Source organism: Budorcas taxicolor, chromosome 2, assembly GCF_023091745.1.
Source record: "Budorcas taxicolor isolate Tak-1 chromosome 2, Takin1.1, whole genome shotgun sequence".
Lineage (NCBI taxonomy): Eukaryota > Metazoa > Chordata > Mammalia > Artiodactyla > Bovidae > Budorcas > Budorcas taxicolor.
This window is the reverse complement of record NC_068911.1, coordinates 170,314,239-170,339,206: the sequence shown is the minus strand read 5'-3', so window position 1 is coordinate 170,339,206 and position 24,968 is coordinate 170,314,239. Positions and strand designations below refer to the sequence as shown.

Below are 24,968 nucleotides of genomic sequence, written 5' to 3'. Positions count from 1 at the left end.
AATTGATTTCAAAATCTGTTGTTTTTTGATGGGCCCTAGATTAGAGGGTTTCTTAGACCAGAGGTTCCCAGACTGTCTCAGCTCACTGAACCATCAGTGCCTCAGTAGTTTTTACCTGGACCCCCTAAGCCAAAAGAAATACCTAACATTTCAACATGTTAATTAAGCCAAGATCACTTAAGAATTTATGTCCTGGGCTTCCGTGGTGGTCCAGTGGTTAAGAATCCGCCTGCCAATGCAGGGGACATGGGTTCAATCCCTGGTCTGGGAAGATCCCACATGGATCCCTTTTCTGGGAAGATCCCACATGGATCCCTGGTCTGGGAAGATGCCACATGCCACAGAGCAGCTAAGCCCGTGTACAACTACTGAGCCCAACCAGCCTCAACTGCTGAAGCCTGTGTGCCTAAAGCCTGTGCCCCACAAGAGAAGCCACTGAAATGAGGAACCCGTGCACTGCAGCGAAACAGCAGCCCCAGTCACTGCAACTGGAAAAGGCCCATGCAGCAGTGATGACCCAGGACAACCAAAAACAAATAATAATCTTAAAAAAAAAAATTTGTTCTACCAAGTTAGTCATTAAAGAATACACAAAAGAAAAAAATTGGAAAAAAAAATACATATCAGAAGAAACTATCTGTATTTCATTCTTAATAACTACAGTAACTATTGGAATCTGTGTGCTTGTTGGGTGCTGTAAAACTTGTCAGACTTTCTAATCAGATTGGACACTACCACCCTCATTTCATGTTCCACAGTGACTTTCATTTACTTTGTATCTCAGCAACCTCTAAAAACTCATCTCAAAGATGACATAATCAAAGGAATGTAGTGAGTCTAAGGATAAAACTGAACCACCGTGAGCTTGCAATTCTCTCGGTAGCCAACAGATATTAAGTAACTCTAAATTTAAAATATCCTTCTGTGCTCCTGTGACTTGACTGTGGCACCCTAAGGTACCCTGATGCACAGTTTGGGAACTGTGGGTCAGTACTGTAGGAACAATAGTTTCACTAGTGAGATTTTGTGGTTATTCTGTTTGTACATTTGGAAAGAACCAGGCTGAGGCCAGCAGGGTATACTCAGTTTAGTACAGGAGACAGGGAGGAGATTCTGTCAGAAGCACAATAGGTGATGTCATGAAGCAGGTGCTTATCATTCCTCTGTATTCCCAAACTGACGCTGCTTTAGCACGTTTCCAGACTATGCAAGGAAGGGGTGATATACCAGATCGAGGGACTAGGGCAGAGTCCCAAGTGCCCTCATGGAGCCTGAGTGATTCAGTTCAGCTGCATGGTAGAGGATGGAGTCACCCATGGACTTCAGGGGCAGCCAGACTGTGGAGGACTCCCTGTGCTTGATGAGGGATTGTAGGCTTGGTCCTGCGAGCAGGGATTAGCCATTGGAAGACTTCACCAGCAGCTCCGTTTCATTTGGAATTGGTACATTTTTTTTAAAATAGAGTTTTTTTAGAGCAGTTTAAAGCTTACAGAAAATTAAAAAGATAATACAAAGTCCCATATACCCCCTCTCTCCCTGGCTCCATTTCCCCTCTTATTAACATGTTGCATCAGTGTACATTTGTTATGATTAATGAACCAATGTTGATACATCATTAACAACTAAGGTCCGTAGCTTATATTGAGGTTCACTCTTTGTATTGTACAGTTTTATGGATTTTGACATATACATAATGTCCTGTATCCACACTGTGAAAAATAGTTGCACTGCCATAAAAATCCCCTGCGCTCCACCTATTCAGTGCTTACCAGCACAAAAAAAAGAGAAAAAAAGTAAGTACTATAAGTACTAAGTACTTATATACTTAGTACCTACTAACTATGTACCAGCAAAATATACACAAGATATTTTTGAGGAAAACTATAAAATTATGATGAGTGAAAACAAGGAAAATCAGAATATGTGAAGAGATATTCCATGCTCATAGATAGAAAGCCTCTATTATTAATAAAGATGTCATTTCTTCCCAACTTGGGCAGTGAAATCTCGACCAAAATCCCAGCAGATTATTTCATGACTATCCACAGGCTTATTCTAACGTTTGTATGGAGAGACAAAAGACCCAGAATAGCCAACACAGGTAACAGAGAAAGAACAAAGTTAGAGGACTGACACTATCCAACCTCAAGACTTAATCATAAAGCTACAACAACCAAGACAGTGTGGCATCTGTGAAGGAAAAGACAAATCAGTGGAATGATCTAGGGATCCCAAAAGTAGAGCCACCCAAATACAGTCAACTGATCTCTGACCAAACAGCAGAATCAACTCAGTGGAGAAAGGAAAGCAACCTTTGCAACAAATGGTGCTGGAACAACTGGATATCTCCATGTGTGGGTGTGTGCTAAGTCGCTTCAGTTGTGACTGACTCTGCAACCCCATGGATTGTAGCCCTCCAGGCTCCTCTGTCCATGGGATTCTCTAGGCAAGAACACTGGAGTGAGTTGCCATGCCCTCCTCAGGGGATCTTCTCCACCTAGGGATCAAACTCATGTCTCTTGTGTAGCCTGCGTTTTGGTGGGTGGTTCTTTACCACTAGAACCACCTGGGAAGCCCAGACATCTACATGCCCCACCCAACCCCTCCAAAAAAGGATCTAAACACTGAGTACACTGTTCACAAAAATTAACTCAAAATTGATCATAGAACTAAACGTAAAATATATCAATAAAACTCAGAAGACCACATAGGAGAAGATCTAAGTTTGGCAACATGTATTAACATTGAAAGCAGAACCCATGAAAGAAAAAATTGATAAACTGGACTTCATCAAAACTCCTGCTCTATGAAATCGCTGTTAAGAGAATGAGAGAGACAAGCCAACAATTACGAGAAACGAATTTTTACAACTCAACAATTTGAAACAAGCACCCCAATTTAAAAATGGGCAAAATATCTGAACAGACACCTCACCAAAGAGGATATACAGGTGACTAGTAAGCGCACAAAAGCTGCCCAACATTATGTCACTTCAGTTCAGTTCAATCTAGTTGCTCAGTCGTGTCCAACTCTTTGCGACCCCATGAACCACAGCTCGCCAGGCCTCCCTGTCCATCGCCAACTCCCAGAGTCGACCCAAACTCATGTCCATTGAATCAGTGATGCCATCCAACCATCTTATCCTCTGTCGTCCCCTTCTCCTGCCCTCAGTCTTTCCCAGCATCAGGGTCTTTTCTTTTTTTTTTAACTAAAAGAGTTGACAATTTTATTTTCACATTTCACAATACAAATGAAAATTGTTTTTTTCTGTCCCACTACTTCCCTCCAAAACTACTCTCTCTGTTAGGAAGGGGGAACAAGTTTTCCTTGTCATGCTGTTAGAAAACACCCCGAGTCACAGCACCATGATCTGGTGAAGTACAAGTAATATAAAACTGATATAAAGAAGCACCCCAATCTCCTTGTCTGTCTGGTCAGGTCATTCCTGTCCGGGTGGGCACCATCATGGGATGGACCCGAGGTCTCATTATTGGGGGCCCAGGCATCATTGGCATGTGGCCTCCCGTAGGCAGCCTCATTCCAGGAGCAGATCCAACTGGCATCATCCCAGGAGGAGGGGTACCCATCATCGGCATCATGGGAGGGCCCCCCATGTGAGGTGCAGGCGTCATCCCAGGGCGAGGAGGACCTGGGAGACTGGGGGGAGGTGGGATCATTGCCCCTGCAGGAGGAGGAGGAGAGAAGGGTGTAGGAGGTATCTTTCCTTGTTGAAACGCAGCAGTTGTTTTGTCAGTCAGGCTCTGAGCCTGCTCTTCCATCCATTTCTGATAGTAGTCTCTCACAGTCTCTCTGTGCTTCCTGCCACTCCAGTGTGTCTTTCTCACAGATGGAGAATCATGGGTGAGGTGTGTGTCACAGTAGTCACAATAAAATTGAGGCATGTTGCTCCACAGGCCATCGGCAACTCCGTTCCGCCCATCAGGGTCTTTTCAAATGAGTCAGCTCTTCGCATCAGGTGGCCAAAGTGTTGGAGTTTCAGCTTCAACATCAATCCTTCCAGTGAACACCCAGGACCGATCTCCTTCAGGATGGACTGGTTGGATCTCCTTGCAGTCCAAGGGACTCTCAAGAGTCTTCTCCAACACCACAGTTCAAAAGCATCAATTCTTCAGTGCTCAGCGTTCTTTATAGTCCAACTCTCGCATCCATACATGACCACTGGAAAAACTATAGCCCTGACTAGACGGACCTTTGTTGACAAAGTATTGTCTCTGCTTTTTAATATGCTGTCTAGGTTGGTCATAACTTTTCTTCCAAGGAGTAAGCATCTTTTAATTTCATGGTTGCAGTCACCATCTGCAGTAATTTTGGAGCCCCCAAAAATAAAGTCAGTCACTCTTTCCATTGTTTCCCCATCTATTTGCCATAAAGTGACAGGACCAGATGCCATGATCTTCGTTTTCTGAATGTTGAGCTTTAAGCTAACTTTTTCACTCTCCTCTTTCACTTTCATCAGGAGGCTCTTTAGTTTTTCTTGACTTTCTGCCATAAAGGTGGTATCATCTGCATATCTGAAGTTATTGATATTTCTTCCAACAATCTTGATTCCAGCTTGTGCTTCTTCCAGCCCACCGTTTCTCATGATATGCCCTGCATGTAAGTTAAATAAGCAGGGTGACAATATACAGCCTTGATGTACTCCTTTTCCTATTTGGGACCAGTCTATTCCATGTCCAGTTCTAACTGTTGCTTCCTGACCTGCATACAGATTTCTCAAGAGGCAGGTCAGGTGGTCTGGTATGCCCTTCTCTTTCAGAATTTTAAAACTACAGTTTATTGTGATCCACACAGTCAAAGGCTTTGGCATAGTCAATAAAGCAGAAATAGATGTTTTTCTGGAACTCTCTTGCTTTTTCCATGATCCAGCAGATGTTGGCAATTTGATGTCTGGTTCCTCTGCCTTTTCTAAAACCAGCTTGAACATCTGGAAGTTCACAGTTCACATATTGTTGAAGCCTGGCTTGGAGAATTTTGAGCATTACTTTACTAGTGTGTGAGATGAGTGCAATTGTGCAGTAGTTTGAGCATTATTTGGCATTGCCTTTCTTTGGGATTGGAATGAAAACTGACCTTTTCTAGTCCTGTGGCCACTGCTGAGTTTTCCAACTTTGCTGACATATTGAGTGCAGCACTTTCACAGCATCATCTTTTAGGATTTGAAATAGCTCAACTGGAATTCCATCACCTCCACTAGCTTTGTTCGTAGTGATGCTTCCTAAGGCCCACTTGACTTCACATTCCAGGATGTCTGGCTCTAGGTGAGTGATCACACCATCATGATTATCTGTCATGAAGGTCTTTTTTGTACAGTTCTTCTATGTCACTGTGTCACTAGGGAATTACACATTAAACCAACAATGAGATACCACGCCACACCGATTAGGATGACAACATCAAATGCTGACAAGGATGTGAAGCAACAGGAACTCATTCACTGCTGGTGAGAATGCAAAATGGTAAGAGTTTGGCAGTTTCTTACAAAGTTTAAATAGTGTTTTTCTAAGATCCAGCAACTGCTCTCCTTAGTTGAAATTGTTATGTCCATGCACAAACATGTATGTAAATGTTTACAGCAGCTTCATTAATAATTGCCAAAAACCGGAAGCAACCAAGAAGTCCTTCAAAACGCGAATAGATAAAATAGGTACAGCATGCAATATATGGAAATGAGCAATCAAGCCCCAAAGCCAGGAAGGAAACTTAAGTGCATCATTGCTTTTGAAAGAAGCCAATCTGAAAGCCATACCATATGATTCCAACTACATGACATTCTGGAAAAGGCAAAACTAGAGACAGTAAAAAGATCCATGGTGCTCCATTTTTAACGTGCATCCGCATGTGTTACTCAACCCTGCTGATGGGGAACCTGGGGCTCGGTCAGATAAGCCTGCACAGTGAATGTGTAGCAAAAGAGGCTTCAGAATTGGAACTCCTGTGTTTGTGGTGGGCAGATGTGGTCCCAGGGTCCTGCGGTGGGTCTCTGTGCTAAGGAGCATGCTCAAATGTAGTTGCAGAACTGAAAAGGTGATGAGAGGTCATCTAGCTCAGCGGTTCCCAGCCCTGGTTATACCTTAGAACCCCCTGGGATACTTAACCACCCCAGAGATTCTGTTTTAATTGGTCTGTGGGGAAGGTGGGGAGGTGTCCAAGCAGCCATCCATTTGAAAACATCCCAGATTCATTCTAATGTAGGGCCAGAGTGGAAAACCGCCAATCTAGTCCTATTTCCAGACCATCTATGGAGTCCTATTTACGAATATAGACAAGTTCCAAAGAGAGGCAGGAAGACGGAATGGGCTGCCTAAAACCCAAGTTAATTAGAGGCAAAACCAGGACTGGGTCACTAATCTCTGCTTCCTGGTCGACTTCTTTAAGAATCATTTTTCTTATTTAATGTCATGATACTTTTTGAGCCCCTTTTTGCCCAGTGCTGGCTTAATGAAAATGCACCCAGTGGGTTAGCCCCTGCGTTCCCCACATTATCTGGAAGACGTGGGTAGCAAATTAGGGGGTCGTGCACAGTCCCTGAATGTTGGATTTCGCCATGGAGTTCCCCACTGAGTGGCAGGCCCTGTGTCTGATGGACATGATGGCAGGCATGAGGCACTCATGGAGACATGGTCTGCTTCCTGCATCTGACCCATTTCTGTATATGTAACAGGTCCTGGGGTTTCCCTGGTGGCTCAGAGAGGAAAGGATCTGCCTGCAATGCAGAAGACCAGGGTTCGATCCCTGGGCAGGAAAGATACCCTGGAGAAGGGAATGGCAACCAACCTACTCCAGTATTCTTGCCTGGAAAATTCCATGGACAGAGGAGCCCAGTGGACTACAGTCAATGGGGTTGCAAAGAGTCGGGCACAACTGAATGACTAACGCAAACAGGTCCTGGTCCAGTGAGGCCGCAGTTTGCACCATTTTATGATGATTTACAGAATCTCAGGTCTCATCCTCCTCTCCCTTTAATGGCCCTAAAAGGGGTCACCAGCAGAGAAAAAGCAGGGTTGAGGTTCAGAACCCCAACTCTATCTAGTTTATGCATGCTAAGTCGCTTCAGTTGTGTCTGACTGTGTGACCCTGTGGACTGCAACTTGCCAGGCTTCTCTGACCATGGGATTCTCCAGGCAAGAATACTGGAGTGGGTTGCCATGCCTTCCTCCAGGGGATCTTCCCCACCCTGGGATCGAACCCCTGTCTGTTACATCTAACCTGCATTGGCAGGCAAGTTCTTTACTACTAGCACCACCTGGGAAGCCCAGTTTATGTTTAGACCTTGGAAAAGTTCCTGAACCTTTCTGGGCTTATTTTTCTCTTTGGGAAAATGGATGCCATGATACTTGCTCTCTGGTTACTTCACTGCATTGTAAGGAGGCACCAAATCAGGAGAGTATGCACATCAGAGTGCGTTTTGAGTGGTTAAGTGGTGATGAGTGGTTTTAATTGCTATAATAGCTAACGCTGAATGTTCATATTGGGCCAATAGCTGATCAGCTATAGCTTATCCAATAAACTTTACAGGAACTTTGCAACTTTTTTTCCCCCCATTTTAGGGATGAGGAAATTGATGCCCTGACAGGTTCAGTTACTTTCCTAAGGTCTGACAACCTCTGACAGAGCTAAGGGTCAGTACTGGGCTTGCTGGCTGACACCTGAGTTCACATGTTCAAGCATCATGCTTTATCACCCACCTGGCAGCAGAACACTTAGATTCTGGGCCTGGCTGTGCTTTCTATATTCTTAGGGAAGTTTACCCGTCTATAAAATGGAATGGAGAAGGAAGTCGTTTTGTAATCTCTGATGTCTTAACGGTCAGAGGGTGGTGTGTTCTCAAATGGTTTGTTGCATTGTATCTGCCCTGGTGGTCCCTTCCCCACCACGGAGAGGTTTGGAGCTATCCAGAAAGACAGTTTAGGCCTTAATGGCTGGAATCCAAAGGAGCAGAAGCAGAAAGGCTGCAGAAGAGAGGGGACACACACACACAGCGTCCCCCCCAGCAGCTCCGCCAACCTGTGCTGAGATTGCCCCAGGCTCAGCTCTGCTTCCCTGGCTTATTGATTGAGGTGATTCTTCTGCCAGAGCCCTGAAGGAGACCAATCTATGGTCAACAGACAGCTCCGGGGACAGTCCCTAAGCACTTCCTATCTGCCGGGTGCCGTTCTGACTCCAAGGTCCAATGGATCTAGTCAGTCCCCTTCTCAAGGAGTTCACAGTCTCCTGGGGTAGACAGACATGTAAACAGCTAATGCTAATGCAAGTATACATGAATATTCAATAGGCAGAAACAGCCTCCGTGCTCTGGGAGCAAAGAGGGAGGATTTGCTGGAAACCTTGAAAGTGGTGTAGGAGAGCAGGGGAAGGGCACTCTGCTGAAGGAACAGTTCGAGCAAAAACACAAGGTATGAAGTGCAGGGCTCATTCTCTGAAGGGCAAACAGCGCAGTGAGGTTAACTCCAAGCAAGTCCCAAGGGAGACAGAGAGATGAGGGTGGAAAAAGAAGGTTAAGGGTTGGGGCCAGACCATGAGGGCCTTGAATGCCAGAATGAGGAGTGAGATGGCCTGGGGAAGGAAGGAAGGATGTGAGCTCTGGGGACTTCTACCTGGGGCCAATTGAGGGGGTGTCCTGACCCACACCAAGAGAGGACATGCCCTAAGTTCACCCTTCAAACAAGCAGCATCTTACCCTCGAATCTTTCCCAGCTTGACGCTTCCAGCTCTGCCATCCTTCCCTCCCCCAGCCAGTCCTATAAGTGGGTCCAGATGGTCATTCCTATTTTAGGTCGGGGTGTGTGTTGGGGGAGGGGTAGCTATGAGCTCTATCAATCCTTTCCTGAGCTGTCTGTTAGAGGAGCTTCTTCCAGGACACTGCTGTGATCCTCTGAGCCTGGAAGGGCGTGTTAGGCCTTGGTGGAGATATCCCATCTGTCTGTGCGTGATAGGGGTGGCAGCAGCAGAGGAGGCAAGGACACGGGCCAAGGAGGCTTTCGCATTGGGTAAGAGGACCAAGGTGACGTGTACAAGTGGGAGGCGGCCCTGTGGACAGGCTGTGATGGGGAACAAGCCTGGGACAGAGGCCCCAGAGGAGTCAGAGAAGGAGCTGGCTTCTCCCTCCAGGTACCTGGAATTCTCCAGGCAAGAATGCTGACTCTCTGCGACTCTATGGACCATAGCCTGCCAGGCTCCTCTGTCCATGCGATTCTCCAGGCAGGAATACTAGAGTGGGTTGCCATGCCTTCCTCCAGGGGATTTTCCTGACCCCAGGCATGGCAACCCACTCCAGTATTCTTGCCTGGTGAATCGCATGGACAGAGGAGCCTGGCAGGCTATGGTCCATTGGGTCGCAAAGAGTCAGACATGACAGAAGCAACTTAGCACAGCACATGGACCCCTTCAGGTACCTGCCTCTTCTCATGCCCCTGCTTCTGAAGCTGCTTAGACCAAGGATAGGAGGATGCAGGCCATGGGGAAGGGCTGGGGCTCTCTAGTCAGACCCTGCTGAGCACTGTGCCTACCAACATCCATGGGGCCCTTAAAACTCTTGGGGCACTGCCAGGTAGCAGCTAACAAGCTAGGTTCCTGCCCTCAGACTGACTGTAGCTGTCATGCTAAGCTTATAAGTATTTGTCATTCATTCAATTTAGCAAATACTGGTTAAGGAAATGCTCTATACTAGACACTAGTAGGCATTGGTTTTACAAAAGCGAAAAAGATAAATACAGTGTCTTCCTTCAAGGAGTTTCCAGCCTAGTGGGGGAGTCCAACAAGACATAGCCACAAACATGCTGTGAAGGAAAAGAACAAGGTATTCCAGGAGCTTTCTCATTTAGATTGGGAGGCCAGGGAAGAGCTCTCTGAGAAAGCGACATTTAATCTGTGACTTGAAGGATGAATGGAAGTTAGCCAGTTTGGGAGGCAGTAGGGGCCTTTCAGGTGAAAGAGAACAGTATGTGCCAAGTCCGTGGGGTATGAAACAGCATGGCCCATGAGCGGAACTGAAAAAAGCTGTAGAACAGTGAACAAGTAAGCAAAAGGGCATGATGCAGGGCCTTGTAAGCCACGGTGTATTTGTGTTTTATCTAAAGTGCAATGGGAAGCCACTGAAGGCCGTAGAGTAAATGTGGTGCTTGTGTTAGTACTACCAGATTTGTGGCAGACTCTGAGAAAGGCTGACTTTGGTTGTTTATTCATCCATATACACAATAAATGTTTAAAGAGCACCCACCAGCCCTTTGCTAGAATTACGGGTTGACAGTGATAGAAGAGGCATGTCTAAGGTATAGATTTTCCTTGGAGACCTTCCTCCAGAAGAGATGAGACAGGTATAATCAATGAATCAAGATGCAATTTCCTCATTCCACAAACACATACTGTACACCTCTTCTATATCTGTGCCAGGTGCTGGCTGTTGCCCTTCACGGATCACACACATGGGCCACAGGAGAGGCACAAACACACTCAAAAGAATTTTGACTGGGTGAGAATCATTTTCAGCTGTGATATCTGTGAGGCCTTTATAAAAACATCCATTTAGTCACTCGGTAAATCAGGAACTATCTAGTGGGCATCTGCTCTGCCCTAGGAACAGTGCAAGCTGCGGAAATTAAGGACCTTAGAGTTCCATAACAGAGGTAGATGTGTGCCCCACAAATGCATTAAAATATTAGGTGCTAAAAATAGACCAGCACTGAAGGAGGGTAATTCAACAGAAAAAAATCTTCCCCAAAATGCACAGCTCCCACCTTTCTGAGTGGATGTAGCCATACCTCTCACCAGCTTAATTCTGAGCTGCTGCCTTCCTTCTTTGTCCTCCCATTTCCCCTTCCCACTCCAGCAGATTCCATTTCCTTTGTCTAGGCATCTGTTTAAAAAGCCCAAAGAATTCAGGATTTGAGCCTGGCTTCTTCATATGATACTGTATGATCTCAGACAATTATTTCACTTCCCTGAGTCTCAGTTTTGCCAGTTGTACAGTGAAGGGATGGGATCACATCTAAGGATTGTGATTTACTCCAGCCAGGGTGATATCCACACTCCTGCACATTGCTCTGCAGGCCTTCCTTTCTTTGCACCACTGCACACACCCATCCTGGAGCCACGTGCAAACATCAGGACTTGGTTCAAATATCTCCAGGCAAGTTTTCCCTACTTCTACACATAGGCCACACATTATTTTAGCTTAGCCTTCCTTTATGCTACCACTACCTCGTGAAAGACCACAGAATGAAAAAGAGAGGGAAACAGACTTGGAGTTGAGTCCTGGCCCCTTATCTTACCTCTTAAGCCTCAGTGCGGGAAATGGAAGCAGTGATAGACTTTATTTTGGGGGGAGCTCCAAAATCCAAAATTTCATGGACTGCAGCCATGAAATTAAAAGACGCTTGCTCCTTGGAAGAAAAGTTATGACCAACCTAGACAGCATATTAAAAAACAGATATTACTTTGCCAACAAAGGTCCGTCTAGTCAAAGCTATGGTTTTCCAGTAGTCATGTATGGATGTGAGAGTCGGACTATAATGAAAGCTGAGCGCCAAAGAATTGATGCTTTTGAACTGTGATGTTGGAGAAGACTCTTGAGAGTCCCTTGGACAGCAAGGAGATCCAACCAGTCCATCCTAAAGGAAATCAGTCCTGAATACTCATTGGAAGGACTGATGCTGAAGCTGAAACTCCAGTACTTTGGCCACCTGATGCGAAGAGCTGACTCACTGGAAAAGACCCTGATGCTGGGAAAGATTGAAGGCAGTAGAAGGGGACAACAGAGGATGAGATGGTTGGATGGCATCACCAACGCGATGGACATGAGTTTGAGTAAACTCCCGGAGTTGATGATGGACAGGGAGGCCTGGCTCGCTGCAGTCTATGGGGTCGCAAAGAATCGGACAGGACTCAGGGAATAAACTGACTGAACTGATGTTCGCATGTCTAGGGGCTTCCCAGGTGGCGCTGGAGGTAAAGAACCCTCCTGCCAATGCAGGAGACACGAGACGTGGGTTCGATCCCCTGGTCGGGAAGAGCCCCTGGAGGGGGGCATGGCCACAATTCTCGCATGTCTAACCAGTTTGTAGGGATTAAAAACAATGTCAGGTGCGTCGCACCTAAGGATCGCTCAATAAGTAGAGACTGCACCACACCTCTCAGAACCCCTCAGCGTACTGAATTACTGAGTGCTTGGTGAAGCTCCCGCACTAGACTGCGCGCTGCCTGAGGGTTCAGGCAGCGCCTGGCCGCCGGCGCAACGGCGCGGCGCTGGTGGGCGCCGGGCCCAGAGGGACGCGGCTCCTATTCCCGGGGGGAAAGCCAAGCCGGGCGGACCCCATCTCCGGGAAGTGACGCCACCCAGCGAGCGGCACTGGAGCAGGGGCTGGGCCGGTAGGCGCACGCAGCATGGCGGAAGCGGAAGGGAGTTCGCCGCTTCTGTTGCCGCCGCCGCTGCCTCCCCCGCTCGGGATGGCGGAAGTGGAGGCGCCGACGGCGGCCGAGACGGACAAGAAGCAACTTAGCGGTGCTGGCAGCGGCGCCATGGACGTGGAGCGGAGCCGCTTCCCCTACTGCGTGGTGTGGACGCCCATCCCGGTGCTCACGTGAGTCGTCTCTGGCGTTCGGCCGGGACAGGGAGAGATGGGCCGGCGCGGTGTCCTCTGGCGGCCTCGGGCCAGCCTCCGGGCCCAAAGCGCAGCAAAGCCTTCCCGAGGGGCCGGGGTTCAACAGTACCCCGCCAGCCGCGTGTTGCCTGTGGTGCTGACGGATGGGACCGGCTCCTCGCCCTCGTTACACCTGGTCTGATCTGAGAGACAGTTGTTGACCGTGGAGAGGTTCAGAGGCTGGGAAGCTCAGGACCTGTGGCCGTACAGAAAAAGGGCCCCTTGACTTAGTGTGAGAGAGACATCTTCATTCATTCACTGGCTTATTCATTCATTAAACAGACGATTACTGGTCACTTCCTGTACGCAAGACATCCTGCTGGGTCTGGAGGCCCAGAATGGAAGTTTGGTTGGGACCACAGTGACTCCTGGGATGTCGTCATTGGAAGGGCCCCCAGAAATACGACCACACCATCTCTGTTGCAAAGCGTGTTTAGGTCCCAGGCAGTCTGCCCACCAGACCAAAGTTTCTTTCTATGGCATCAGATCAGCCTTTGTCAGAAAAGAAGGCAAGTGCTCCAGAAAGTGCTGGCGCCTTGTAGCAAGGAGCCGCAGGGTTAGGAAGGTAGGGAGCTGGTTTGCCCTGGTGCTTCAGCCCTGACAACTGATGATAACCATTACCCACCGTGCTGGACACTTGGCTAAGCTGTTTTACACTCATTTTCTCTGAATTTCACAGCCACTTTCTGAGGTAGGAATTATAGCCTCAGATGATGGATCTCTACCATTGAATGTCTAGATCAGGTTCACACGACAGTAAGCAAAACCATCCCAACACCATTTTCTGACTTGCTCTCTTTTGACCACATCCTGTTCCCTCTCACCTGATGGAATAGACTTATTTGTTCCCTGTATCAAAAACAGCCAGGTGGAAAAAAAAAAAAAAAGAACAGCCAGGTGGTATGGAGAACGGATCATTTTTGTCCTTATATGTTTCTGATTCTAAAATGAGCTCTTTTTCTTAAGTCTTGCATCATGTTAAAATACTTGCGTTGTTTCTGTTTCAAATGCTTTTGCATTTCTTTAAGAATATCCAAGTCTGAGTCCTTTAAAAATAAAAATATTTAAGAAAGTGTTTTCATTGATTAATTCAATATTCCTTATAGCACACCTGCTCAGCGACTCCTGTGTGCCTAGAATAGTTCTAGGTGATAAGAATATATAGTGGTGAGTAAAGCAGGTATGATCCTTGCTCTCACAGTGTTAAATCATGGTGGAAGCAGATAGACAGTAAACAAGTGAATTATAAAAGAACTGATAGTGATTAGTGCTATGAAGAAAGTAAAATGTTAATGTGAGAATAAGTGGGAGGGAATGTATTGGTTTTGCTAAAAATTGTGTTGTTATCCCAAGATCTCTTTGGTTTTCCCCTGTTCTCAAAAACACGTTTGCAGAGTCCTCTGCTCTTCAGAAAGCTGGTAGCAACGTTAAGTGGAAGCACCACAGTCCCCTGTCATCTGGGCCAGAAGCAGGGCACACTCCGTTTCTATGCAGATCTGTGTACAGGTGTTCATAAGATGAATCTGGTGCCCCTGTCAGAGGGCTCATGTTCCCATCAAAGGACTCGCCCTCCAGCAGAAGAAAGAGAGAGGTGAACCATTGTAGTGCATTATGGTAACTGCTGACCTCAAGTGCAGAGCTAGGAACAGATGGGGCACAAGGAACTGTCATTGATTTTGGAGGGGGAGGATCAGAGAGAAGGCAACTGAATCCAGAGATCTGTCTGTCCCCTCAGAACTGTTGATGATTCTGCATGAAAAGCCTGATAACAGCTACTGCTACTACAAAAAACAGCAAAGAGTAGATGCTTACTCTGTTCTGGGCTCTGTTCTAAACATTTTATATTCACTGTCTCATACAGTCCTCACATCAACCTAAGGAAATAAAATAAATACTATCACTCCCATTTTATAGATGAGGAAACAAAGGCTTTGAAGCCAGCATAGGGCTTTTTCCACTGAAATACTCTACCTTACTAGGTAGAGGTCCAGGGTCAGTAACTCATTCATTCAATAAGCAGATCTTGAGGCCCTGTTACATACTAGGTCTGACTATACGGTAGTCCACAAAGCAGCTTTGGAGCTTGCCTTCATGGAGCTTCCAGACTGACAAAGACTTTGAGAGTTTCTTCTCTGGGGCTTCCCCAGGTGCAGGCGCTGCCATTGTCTCCAGTCTTTATTCTAACCTCCAGCACAGCCGTGGCACGTGGAGTACTGGTCAAAGCCATACCTTTGCCCCAACCAGATGAAAGAAATTGAGGGGAAGAGGGGGAGAGGGATCTTGAGATTAGGGTCTGAGAGGTCTGAGTCCTTTCCCGTAATCCTGAGTGTCCATGCTGTGGCCACTATGAATCTTCAGCAACTTATACACCAGTCCAACCAGTCCTATAGCAAGTATTTATTGTACACCTCATGATAACAACAGTGAGCAACTACCAAGTGCAAGGAAGTGTCAGGCATTTTGCAAGCATATCCTGCTTGATCCTCACAGTTAGGCCGCACTGAGGCACTATCATTAGCGTTCACCTCTCACTGAGAGATGGGAATGAGTGCCTGCCCAAAACACAGTCCAGGCTCCACCCAGGTCTGACTTCAGAGCCTGACTCCATTCTTAAATGCAGGACATTCACTCATTCAGCATTTAGTCAATGACTGTTTGGCTCCGGTCATGTGCCAGGCACTACCTGTGGGCTACTCTAATACCAGAGAGAGAATCTCTGCTTTCTTGGAGTCTACATGCTAGTGAGGAAAGACGGGCTTTCCAGGTGGCACTAGTGGTGAAGAACCTGCTTCCCATTGCAGAAGACATAGAGATGTGGGTTCGATCCCTGGGTCTGGAAGATCTCCTGGAGAAGCAGATAACCCACTCCATATTCTTCCCCGGAGAATCCCATGGACAGAGGAGCCTGGCAGGCTACAGTCCATAGGGTCGCAGACATGACTGTTAGACATGACTGAAGCAACTTAGCACGCAGGCAAGGGGAAAGACAGTGACCATGTAAGTGAACAAGGTAATCTGAGATTGTAGTAGATACTATGAAGAAATTAGAGCAGAGTAATGGGATCTGGGGTGTCTGGGGTTGTGTGTGGCTACTTCAGAAGGCATCATCAAGGAAAACCTCCAAAGTTGATGGTTGAGCTGACGCATCAATGATCAGAAGCAACCAGCTATTTGAAGCTCTAGAAGACAGTTTGGGATGAAAGCCAGAGCAAAAAGCAAAAAAAGCATTGAGGTGGGAGGACTTGGTGTGTTTGATGAACCAGAAGTGGGCAGTGTAGCTAGCGAAAAGAGTGAGGTGGCATCAGAGGATAAGCAAGATGAGACTATTGGGAGGAGTTTGGAGTATATAAGTGTAACAGGAAGCCTTCAACGAATGTCAAAGCAAGGGAATGACGGAATCTGGATTACATTCTTAAAAGACCACTTGGGAATCCCCTGGTGCTCCAGTGGTTAGGATTTAGGCCTTTCACTGTGGGGGCCTGGGTTCAGTCTCTCGTCTGGGAACTAAGATTTCTCAAGCCATGTGACAGCAAAAAATTTAAAACAGACCACTCGGTCCCACCATCCTTTCAGGTCCTCAAGCTGCAGCCCAGAAGTGCTCTATTCTGTCGTCATGAAACCATCCAGTTTCCTTTGAAAGATCTTCTGAAGCCATCTGCTTCTCACCACCCCACCACCAGTACTCTGCTCAGGATCACGGTCACCTCTTGCCAGTATTCCAGAAGAGCCTCTGAACTCCTGTCCTCCCATTCTCCAAGCACAGGCAGTGCTTTGCTGCCTTTGGAGTTCTGCTGTCTGCCTCTTGACATCCTGTCCTTTCACAGGTCTGGGTTAAAGGTCACCTCCTCTGTGACGTCCTAGCCCCACATAATTGTTTCCTGGGGTTGCATCTCTAGGTTTTGCCTCCACCTCTCCAGCAGGCAGCCTTAAAATCACACATGGCTGCTGGCCCTGTGAGGCCTTTTTTTTTTCCCCCTGTGAGTCCTTCTTAAACTGATCAGTCTCTCCACCACCTAGTTCCTGTGGAGCCATGGTTCTCAGACCCTAGACAGATCTGGAGTTCCTGTGTGTTTTGCATATAGGGGTCCTACTGCGATTTGGGTGTTTGTAAATGCCTGTGACTTTGAGAAGTTTGAACTCAATTCCTGTAATACACCGTGCTTTTGTCCGGATCTCTACCCTTGCACGTATTGTTTCTTCATCAGTTCCTCAGAGGAAGCTTCTGAACCTACCCCGCACCCAACACACATACACACACACACATATATTGGTTTAAATGCTCCCCCCTACTTAAAAAAAAAAAAAAAAAAAACAGCTTTTTATTGAGATGTAAAATATAGCATAAAGGGTACAAATCTTAAGTGTATGGGTCAATGAACTCTGCATATGTGTATGCTCACGTCACCCAGGTCAAGAAAGGACATTTTTAGTATCCAAGGGAACTCCCTTGTACGTGTCCGTTCTGCCACAGAAATAACCCATCTTCTCCCTCCAGCACAATAGATTAATTTTGCCTTTTCTTGAACTTTATATAAACAATACTATGCACGCATTTTTGTGTGAGATTTCATTTACTTTGCTTATGTCTGTGAAGATCTGTGTTGTACGTAACAGTTTATTCTTTCCTATTGTTACCTGCTATTCCACTGTGTGACTATACTCCAGTCTCCATACCCACTTTATTATTGTTGGACATTTAGCTTGTTTCTAGTTTTTTAATCAACTTCATTGTGGCATAATGCGCTTTTAAGTGTGCAGTTCAGTGAGTATTGACAAATGTTTTTTCTAGCTATGTGTTTTTCTTCTTTAAAAAATGTTTTTTCTTTTTCCTTTTCCCTGCTGTTTTTTAATAAAGGTGCTGTGAATGTTCTTGTCCACAGCTTTGGTGGACACTGGCACCAAAGGTTTGCTTTTGTGGGGTGTACACTCTGAAGTGGAGTTGCTGAGGGAGAGGGTACAGTGCCCGTTTGCGAAAGCTGTAGAAACGGCTTATATCCCAGCAGCAGTGAAGGAGCGTTCCCGTCGCTCCGCGTCCGCACCTCGCTCGGTGTTACTGTCCTTGGAGTTTAGCTGTGTTGCGGGCGCGCGGATTCCCCCTCTGTTACTCGTCTGCACTGGCCTCTCTTCCCTACTCCCCCGCCCCTCACACCACCCTCATGGGCACATGTATTATACTCATCTGCTCTCAAGCCGGATGGAGTGTCCCCAGCTCTGCCTCACCAGCTGAAAGACTCCCCTGAGCTCTGCCCTTCCATGTCCTTTTCTCCCACAGGTGGTTTTTCCCGATCATCGGCCACATGGGCATCTGCACATCCACAGGAGTCATTCGGGACTTTGCCGGCCCCTATTTTGTGTCGGTGAGTTCCCCATTCTGCCCCCTCTGGAGGGCTCTGAGGCTCCCATAGAAGGCTGGCCTATCTTGCCAGCAGGCAGCCTTCCCATGTCCCTAGTATCCAGAGAGTACAGCTGCCCCATAGTCCTGGCCCTGGCCCTCTGCTCCCCACCAGTGTTTTGACCCCTTTTCCCCTTCTCTTGCCTCCAGGACAGGCCGGGAGGGCAGTGTGGCCAGAAGGAGTCTTAAGTAACTGACCCAGCTCTTGGCCCACCCCGGGGGTACCAAGACATGGGTAGGGGTTAGAGGCAAGAGTGGAGAGTCAGACCATCCTGGAACTACAGCTCTGGACCTTCAGAAGGTGGGAGTCACAAGGTGGGGGCACATGGGAGGCTGACATGGTTCCCTGGGTGTGGCCATGGAGAAGAAGGGGCAGGCCTTCTAGAATGAACCAACTGTGTTCTCAGGTCTGCTCCCCGGGGTTGGGCCCACGATAGGGGCAGTGGGCTTGCTCCAGATAAGCAGGCAGCATCCTGCCTATTTCAAGGTTGCAGCTTCCTCTCCATCAGAGGCTAGACGAACAAGTGTGACAGTACCAACCTGTCTGATTCATATTTATCATGATCTCTAACCCCACAGAGGCCTTTCCTACCCCTTACTTTCAGTGTCATACACGTTGATGAGAATTCATCTCTGACCAGCTCTGTGAGCAGATGCTAAACCCAGATTCTGTCCCTGTGTAACTCCTGCGCTCCGCATCTTGTGCGGCAGGTCTAGGACTCGGCTATAACATCTCCCTCAAAGGAGGCCTCTTGAGACCCAACCTCTCTGTCCCCCCCAACCCACCCCACGTCCTGCTCCGACTGCAGCCACACTGCCAGGCTCCATGTGGGCCACCACTGTCAGGTCAGGAGGTCAGAGGGTGTCCTCATTAACACTATCAAGGAAACCACCTCCCTGTGGGCACAGACCAGAGACTGACCAGAGAACCTGGAGAAAACCAGGCCCAGAGAGGCGGAGAGAATTACCTGGGCGCCACAGGGAGCGGCGGCCATGCCTGTACCCCAAGTGTCTGGCCTCTGGGCACAGAGCTCTGTGCACTCCTGTCGCGTCGCCTTCTTCACGCAGGAAAGCTGCTGCAACCACTTGAGATACCCCACCAGCCCCAGAGCAGGGCCCACGCCCCCCTCATGCCCACCCCACATACCTCCTTCTGAGTTGCGACACTTCCACCACCAACCCAGGTCTGTCTTTCTGGCTGGATGCAGGCTCCCCACTGACCTCTGCTCTTGTTCCCCAACAGGAAGACAACATGGCCTTTGGGAAGCCTGCCAAGTAAGTGACGAACATGCATGTGACTGGCCCTGGAGCCAGGTTCCTCTGCCTGGAGCAGCAGGCCAGGCCTTCTGGGGCACAGCAGGAGCCAGCAGCCTGAGGAGGGATTGAGGGGGGCGCAGCCAGGGTCCACCAGAGGGTCTGGCCTTGTACCACACATTTCCTGCTCTGGTCCCTGGCCGGGTCCTTTACCCACAGGCCTTCTAGGCCTTGCCTTAGCCCTACAAGGTCGTGTTCTCAACTGCGTCGGAAAGGTGAGGGAAAGAAGGAAAAGGTGAGAAATGGAAAGAAGGTGGCAGGACTGGAACTTGCACGAAGGTCTGTCTCCCTCCAAACCTGGACCCTTTCTCCTGCCCCTCAGGGAACAGACACACCATGTAAGGTGTAAGGGAGGCATTGTTTAAAACTCCGCTGGAAAGTTCTGGTTGGAGAGAACGAAAGCAAATTTAGGCCCTCCTGAAGTATTGCTAGTTTGCATGGGGTTTCAGGACCTCAGTTTTTCTGTCTGGGGGCCTGTCTCTCTCGTGGCCTGGAGACAGCACTTTAGTCATCGGTCTGCTCAGGAGAGCGTCAGGTGCCCTGTTGGCCGAGGCAGCGTCCACGAGGGTGGAGCCCTGGAGGAGGCACCGCGGCAGGCAGCCGGGAGTGGGGCTCCCAAGCCCTGCTGGCGTCCTCAGGGGCCTCTGGCCTGGGTGTCTGCTGCCAGCCCACTCTTCAGCAGGAGTTGGAAGGGCACCAGGCACCTGTTTCCAAGCAGGAACCACCAAGCAGCCCAAGTCCCCACAACATGTCCCCACAACACGTCCCCAGATGGCAGCGGTTTCTCTCCGGTCCTGTCTATAGGCTCCTCTGTCAAGCCACTCCCCACACAGCAGCCAGAGGGCGCTCGAGCTCCCAGTGCCCCCGCCTGAGAGACCCTGTGGGCTCACCCCCAGCTTGAAGGTCGTGAGCTTTCAGCTCCACCGGCTGTTCTACTCACCCTAGCCTCCTGAGTGAGGCGATGAGGGGAAAGACGGATAAATACCTCAGGAGGACATTCAGGTCCCCAGACATGGCCTCATGCCTCCCCACCCTCGGCGTCCAGCCTCCCTTACCCTGTTCCTCCAAACCCTGCAGCTGTGCCCAGTGTCTTCATTCCTGTACACGCCACGCAGCATCATGCCCCTTCCTCCCTTCAGACTGTTCCCTCTGCCTGGAACGTCCACTCCCCACTCCGTGCCTGGATGCTGCCTCCTGTTTCACCAGACCCTCCCCCCACCCCACCGCCCCCTCCCAGGGAAGCCTCTCACACGCCGACTGAGTGAGCCCGTGTCCTCCGCAGGATCTGCGAGGCCGCGGCACGTCACACTGTTCAGCTGCCAGCTGCGTGGCTCTCTCCCTGGACCTGGCTCACCCCTGCAGCCTCCGCGCCCGCTCAGGGCCCCACACAGAGCAGGCGTCAGGGGGCACTCATGGAGCTGAGCCGGTGCCCAGAACGCCCTCTTTCCCCCTCTCAGGTACTGGAAGCTGGACCCCGCTCAGGTCTATGCCAGCGGGCCCAACGCGTGGGACACCGCTGTGCACGACGCCTCTGAGGAATACAAGCACCGCATGGTAGGTGGGCCACCCCTGGGGGCGGGAAGCAGGGTGGGAGGGCGCCGCCCGCCCCTCATGCCCGCAGCCCGGCCTGACGCAGCCCTCCCTGCATCTCCAGCACAATCTCTGCTGTGACAACTGCCACTCGCACGTGGCCTTGGCCCTGAACCTGATGCGCTACAACAACAGCACCACCTGGAACATGGTGACGCTCTGCTTCCTCTGCCTGCTCTACGGGAAGTACGTCAGGTGAGCCCCCCGGGGCTGCACTTCCACAGATCCCAGCAGGGCCACGCATCCCAGCAGGGTAGCTTCTGGGGTCCTTCAGCCAGCAGGGCCGAGCAGGCGCTGATGGAAGCCGCGGAGGTTCTGAAACGACTAGCTGAGCTGGCCAAGAAGGCGTGCCTTCCAAGGCCGGCTCTGTCCCCTGCTCACGGTGAGATCTCTGGGAGTGGCCCTGGCCTCTCAAGCGGCACCTGCCCTTTGGTAAAACAGAGATAAAGATGCTGGCTCCTCAGGGACGCTGCACGTGCGCAGAGCCCTGTGCTCAGGTCAGGGTAGCCAGGTAGACCCTCGAAGAGGGTGGATGACCCCACAGGGTCCCCTCCCAGCTTCCCTTGCCAGAGGCAGGGTTCTGGGCAGGTGGGCCCCCCATGGTGGCCTGGGAAGCCCTTTGAGGCCACGGAGGTAGCACAGGCCGTAGTCACGATTCACAGGTTGAGGGAGCTCGGAGAGGTGGAGTGACCCACCCACGGGGCCCCACACACCTGGGCTAGCCTGGCCTCCTCTCCAGGCTTCCCTTCAGCTGCACTCATGGTTCAGAGCTCCTGAAAAGGAGGTTCTTTTCAGAAGAATCTTTTAGTTCAGAGAGTTTTAGAGGTCCTCCGGGAAGCCCTTAACTACAGTCACACAGAGGCTGAGACAAAGCCTTCGTTGAACCTGGGACCCTGACTCCAGCCACAGCCCTGTGCTGACTCTTGCTAGCCCCTCCCCACCTCGTAGGCTGTCTGCACCACACAGACTACAGAATTCCTGGTTCTCTTGCCGGAGACCCCTCCCCAGACAGGAGCGATTGTGGACAGAGTCAGGAAGGCCCAGAGGGTGGGCCTGTCTTCCTGTGCCCACCCAGCAAGGTGTCCCATTGCCAGGCGCCTGGAATGGCGGCCGCCTGGGACAGGAGCTGGTGGGCCTCCGTAGTGGACCAGTCCCTCAGTTGACCGAGTTTGGGCCTGAGAGGGTGGGTCCGGGAGCTTCCTGAGGGGAGCAGCCCCGTCTGGGTGTGCAGGTGAACGGTGTTCTGAGCCACACACCCACAGGCCCCTGCGGCCCACACACTTCTCTCTCTCCACCAGTGTCGGCGCCTTCGTGAAGACCTGGCTGCCTTTTGTCCTTCTCCTGGGCATCATCCTGACCGTCAGCTTGGTCTTCAACCTGCGGTGATGGCCGCTTCACGGCCCCGGGCCCACCTGGCTCCTGAGAAGGCAGCCGCCACCCCCCTTTTCGCCCCAGATTGTTTGTCCTCGCCCCAAAAGGCAGGGATGGGCCTGTTGGGTTTGACCCGAGGTCTGGGCTAGGCAGGATGGAGCGAAAGGCTGAGGTTGAGTTTGGGGCAGAGGCGTTTGCATTTTGTGCCTAACCAGTTGCTCAGAAGCTCCTGGACCCCTCCGTCCCAGGCTTGTGACCCCCCCATCCTCGAGATACCCTTTGTTTATCTGTCAGAAAAGCCTTAGTTTCCCTCTGGAGCTGGGCTCCCTGTGCCTCAGCCCCCTGACTGGCAGGGGAGAGAAGGGCATTTGGACCCACCAGCCAGGGCAGCCCTGGGGCCAGAGCTGGGCTTGAAGCCCATTCTCCTGTCAGGGCTCTGGTCCCGGGACGAGGGCACCCTGAGAAGTCTCCATGAGCTCGCCGCCCCGGGGCCTGCCTTCTCCACTGGCCACTGGAATGGCCCAGCAGGACTGACGGCCCCCTCAGATGGTTGTCAGAAGCTGCGCTCGAGGTGGTTTGGGCCCCACTGCGGGCGGCCTCCAGCCCATGCAGCACTCTCTTCCCACTCTCCCAGGGCCTGCAAGCCCTTGGGCCTATCTTCCCCTGCAGTTTGGGGCCTGGGCTCCCCCAACCAGGCTGGAGAAAGGAGTGATATATCCAGGGTGACCCCTGCAGGTCAGAGCAGTGTCACAAAGCTTGGCCTCAGCCCCAGGTGTGGACTTCGCACTGGTGACTGGACAACCTCCAAGATGTTGCGGGGGTGGTTGGTGCAGCCAGCCCCATCAGAGGGCTGAAGGGGAGCTGTTTCTGCCCTCCTCCCACGGCTCCCCCTTCTCTCCAAGATGTGGACGGGCCCGTGCCGCCCCCCCTCACCTCTGCTCCACAGATTCCTTTGTGTGAGCCTCCCTGGACAGGACAATAAAGAGTTTTAACTCCAGACCAGGCCTTGTCCTTGTTTTCTCCCTTTGGTGTTCCCTGGGTTCACTGAAGATGTGAGTTCCCTTCAGCTCCTGTCTTCTGGGTGAACGTGGCTTCCTCTGTCCCCAGCAAGGGGTCTGGTTGCCGAGGACATGGCTGTTTGGAGCTTAGACTCAGCGTCCCTCGGGTGTATTCTGCTCTGAGCCTGAGCTATGGAGGTTCCTCATCACGCCTCATCCACCGCCCGGAAGCTGTCTCCCTGAGGCAGGCAGATAGTGAAACCCCTCCCACATTCCCTTTCGGGAGGAACTTGGCAGTGGGATTGGGGGTCAGCGCAGGGCTGACCCCAGAGGCCAGGCCGCTGCCCTGCTCCGTGGCGTTTCTGCTCGTCGTGACCTTCAGGACCCTGCAGTCTCACTCTACATCCTGGCCTCCACCGACACAGGGTAGCGCCCACTCTCTACACCTGCCTGCTTATGGTCCTCTGCTTTCCACCTGTTAAAGTCATGCCCTTCCTTCCCAGCTTAAAAGCCACTTCCTTGGCAAAGTCTTTCCTAATCTTGCACTATGCCAGGTGTCACTTTAGTTGAGCTAGCAAAAGATTTGGTCTCTGAATCCTGAAATTCCAAGGATGGCCCTCCGGGCCCTGGATCAGGTGTCCGTCAGCTCACTCCAGACCCTACAGTGTTGCAGTTTGCAAGCCTGGGGGTTCACCAGGTTAGGGTAGTGCCACCTCCCCTCTTAAGAGCTATTCCATTTTCAAAAATCTGTTTTGCATATTGGGGTCCACCTAAGGTTTGGGGTTAAGTTCTGATACAGAGAACACAACAGCAGAATGGACAGGAAAGTTTTCGGGCCTGCTTTCACACAGCAGAATTTTAAATCAGCTGTGTGTTGATGGACCTAAATAGGTGTCATAAAATCACTAATGGTTACTAAGTGCTGATAAAGTATGTCATTTACCCTCACCTCAGCCCCATGAGGTACATGCTGTCATCCCCATCTGAAGATTAAAAAAAGAAGGGATTCCCTGGTGGTCCAGTGGTTAAGAATCTGCCTTGTAATGCAGGGGATGTGGGTTTGATCCCTGGTCTGGGAACTAAGATCCCATATGCCGCAGGGCAACTAAGCCCGTGCGCTCTAGAGCCCATGCACCCCAAGGAACGATCCCATGTGCCCCGACTAAGACCCAAGGCAGCCAAAATAAAATTTATATATTTTTTAAAAAGCACAGAGAAGTGATGTGATCAGCTCAAGGTCACAGAGGTAGCGTGGAACCACGTTCAAAGGCAGCAACCGGGCTCCAGAGCCCCCCACTTGGAACCACCCTGCGAGGTGGCCCCGCTGGAGCACAGGAGGACAGGTGAGGAGGGGCTGTCCCTGACAAAAAGGGAGAAAGGACTCTGGAGGCAAGAGAAAGGGACCTTCTTAAGACAGTCCTATGAGACGGCTGCCATTGTCCCTGTTTCATAAAGGGATAGAGAGACGCTTCCAGAGATTGTCATTGATCCAAGGCCACGGGAGCCATGCGGCAGAGCCAGAATTTTAACCGAGGTCCGGGGCCTCTTAGCCAGGAGTTGCCTGGAGACCAGCCGCAGTGCAGAGGCGCTGAGTGGCGGCGCGTAGGGAAAGAATTCTGCAGTTGAGCTGGGAGCACACGTGGACCA

The 24,968-nt window shown here is 50.2% G+C and overlaps 2 protein-coding genes across 4 annotated transcripts; one reads left to right on the top strand and one right to left on the bottom strand.

The window, feature by feature from the left end:
* Positions 1–3,434: 3,434 nt before the first annotated feature.
* LOC128043724 (U1 small nuclear ribonucleoprotein C-like) lies at positions 3,435–3,902 on the bottom strand. Its single transcript, XM_052636123.1, has one exon. It carries the CDS (start codon positions 3,900–3,902, stop codon positions 3,435–3,437), a length of 468 nt encoding a protein of 155 aa, XP_052492083.1.
* An 8,487-nt stretch (positions 3,903–12,389) lies between these two features.
* TMEM222 (transmembrane protein 222) lies at positions 12,390–23,313 on the top strand. 3 transcript variants are annotated; one of them, XM_052663079.1, is made up of 7 exons: positions 12,529–12,596; positions 16,230–16,480; positions 17,929–18,013; positions 19,292–19,323; positions 20,820–20,916; positions 21,017–21,147; positions 22,251–23,313. In XM_052663079.1, exons 3-7 carry the CDS (start codon positions 17,954–17,956, stop codon positions 22,336–22,338), a joined length of 408 nt encoding a protein of 135 aa, XP_052519039.1. In that variant the 5' UTR covers positions 12,529–12,596; positions 16,230–16,480; positions 17,929–17,953; the 3' UTR covers positions 22,339–23,313. The 3 variants fall into 3 exon arrangements, with proteins under 3 accessions (XP_052519031.1, XP_052519022.1, XP_052519039.1); XM_052663071.1 differs by lacking the exon at positions 16,230–16,480 and having other exon boundaries at positions 12,390–12,596; positions 21,017–21,138; XM_052663062.1 differs by lacking the exon at positions 16,230–16,480 and having other exon boundaries at positions 12,390–12,596.
* Positions 23,314–24,968: the final 1,655 nt, after the last annotated feature.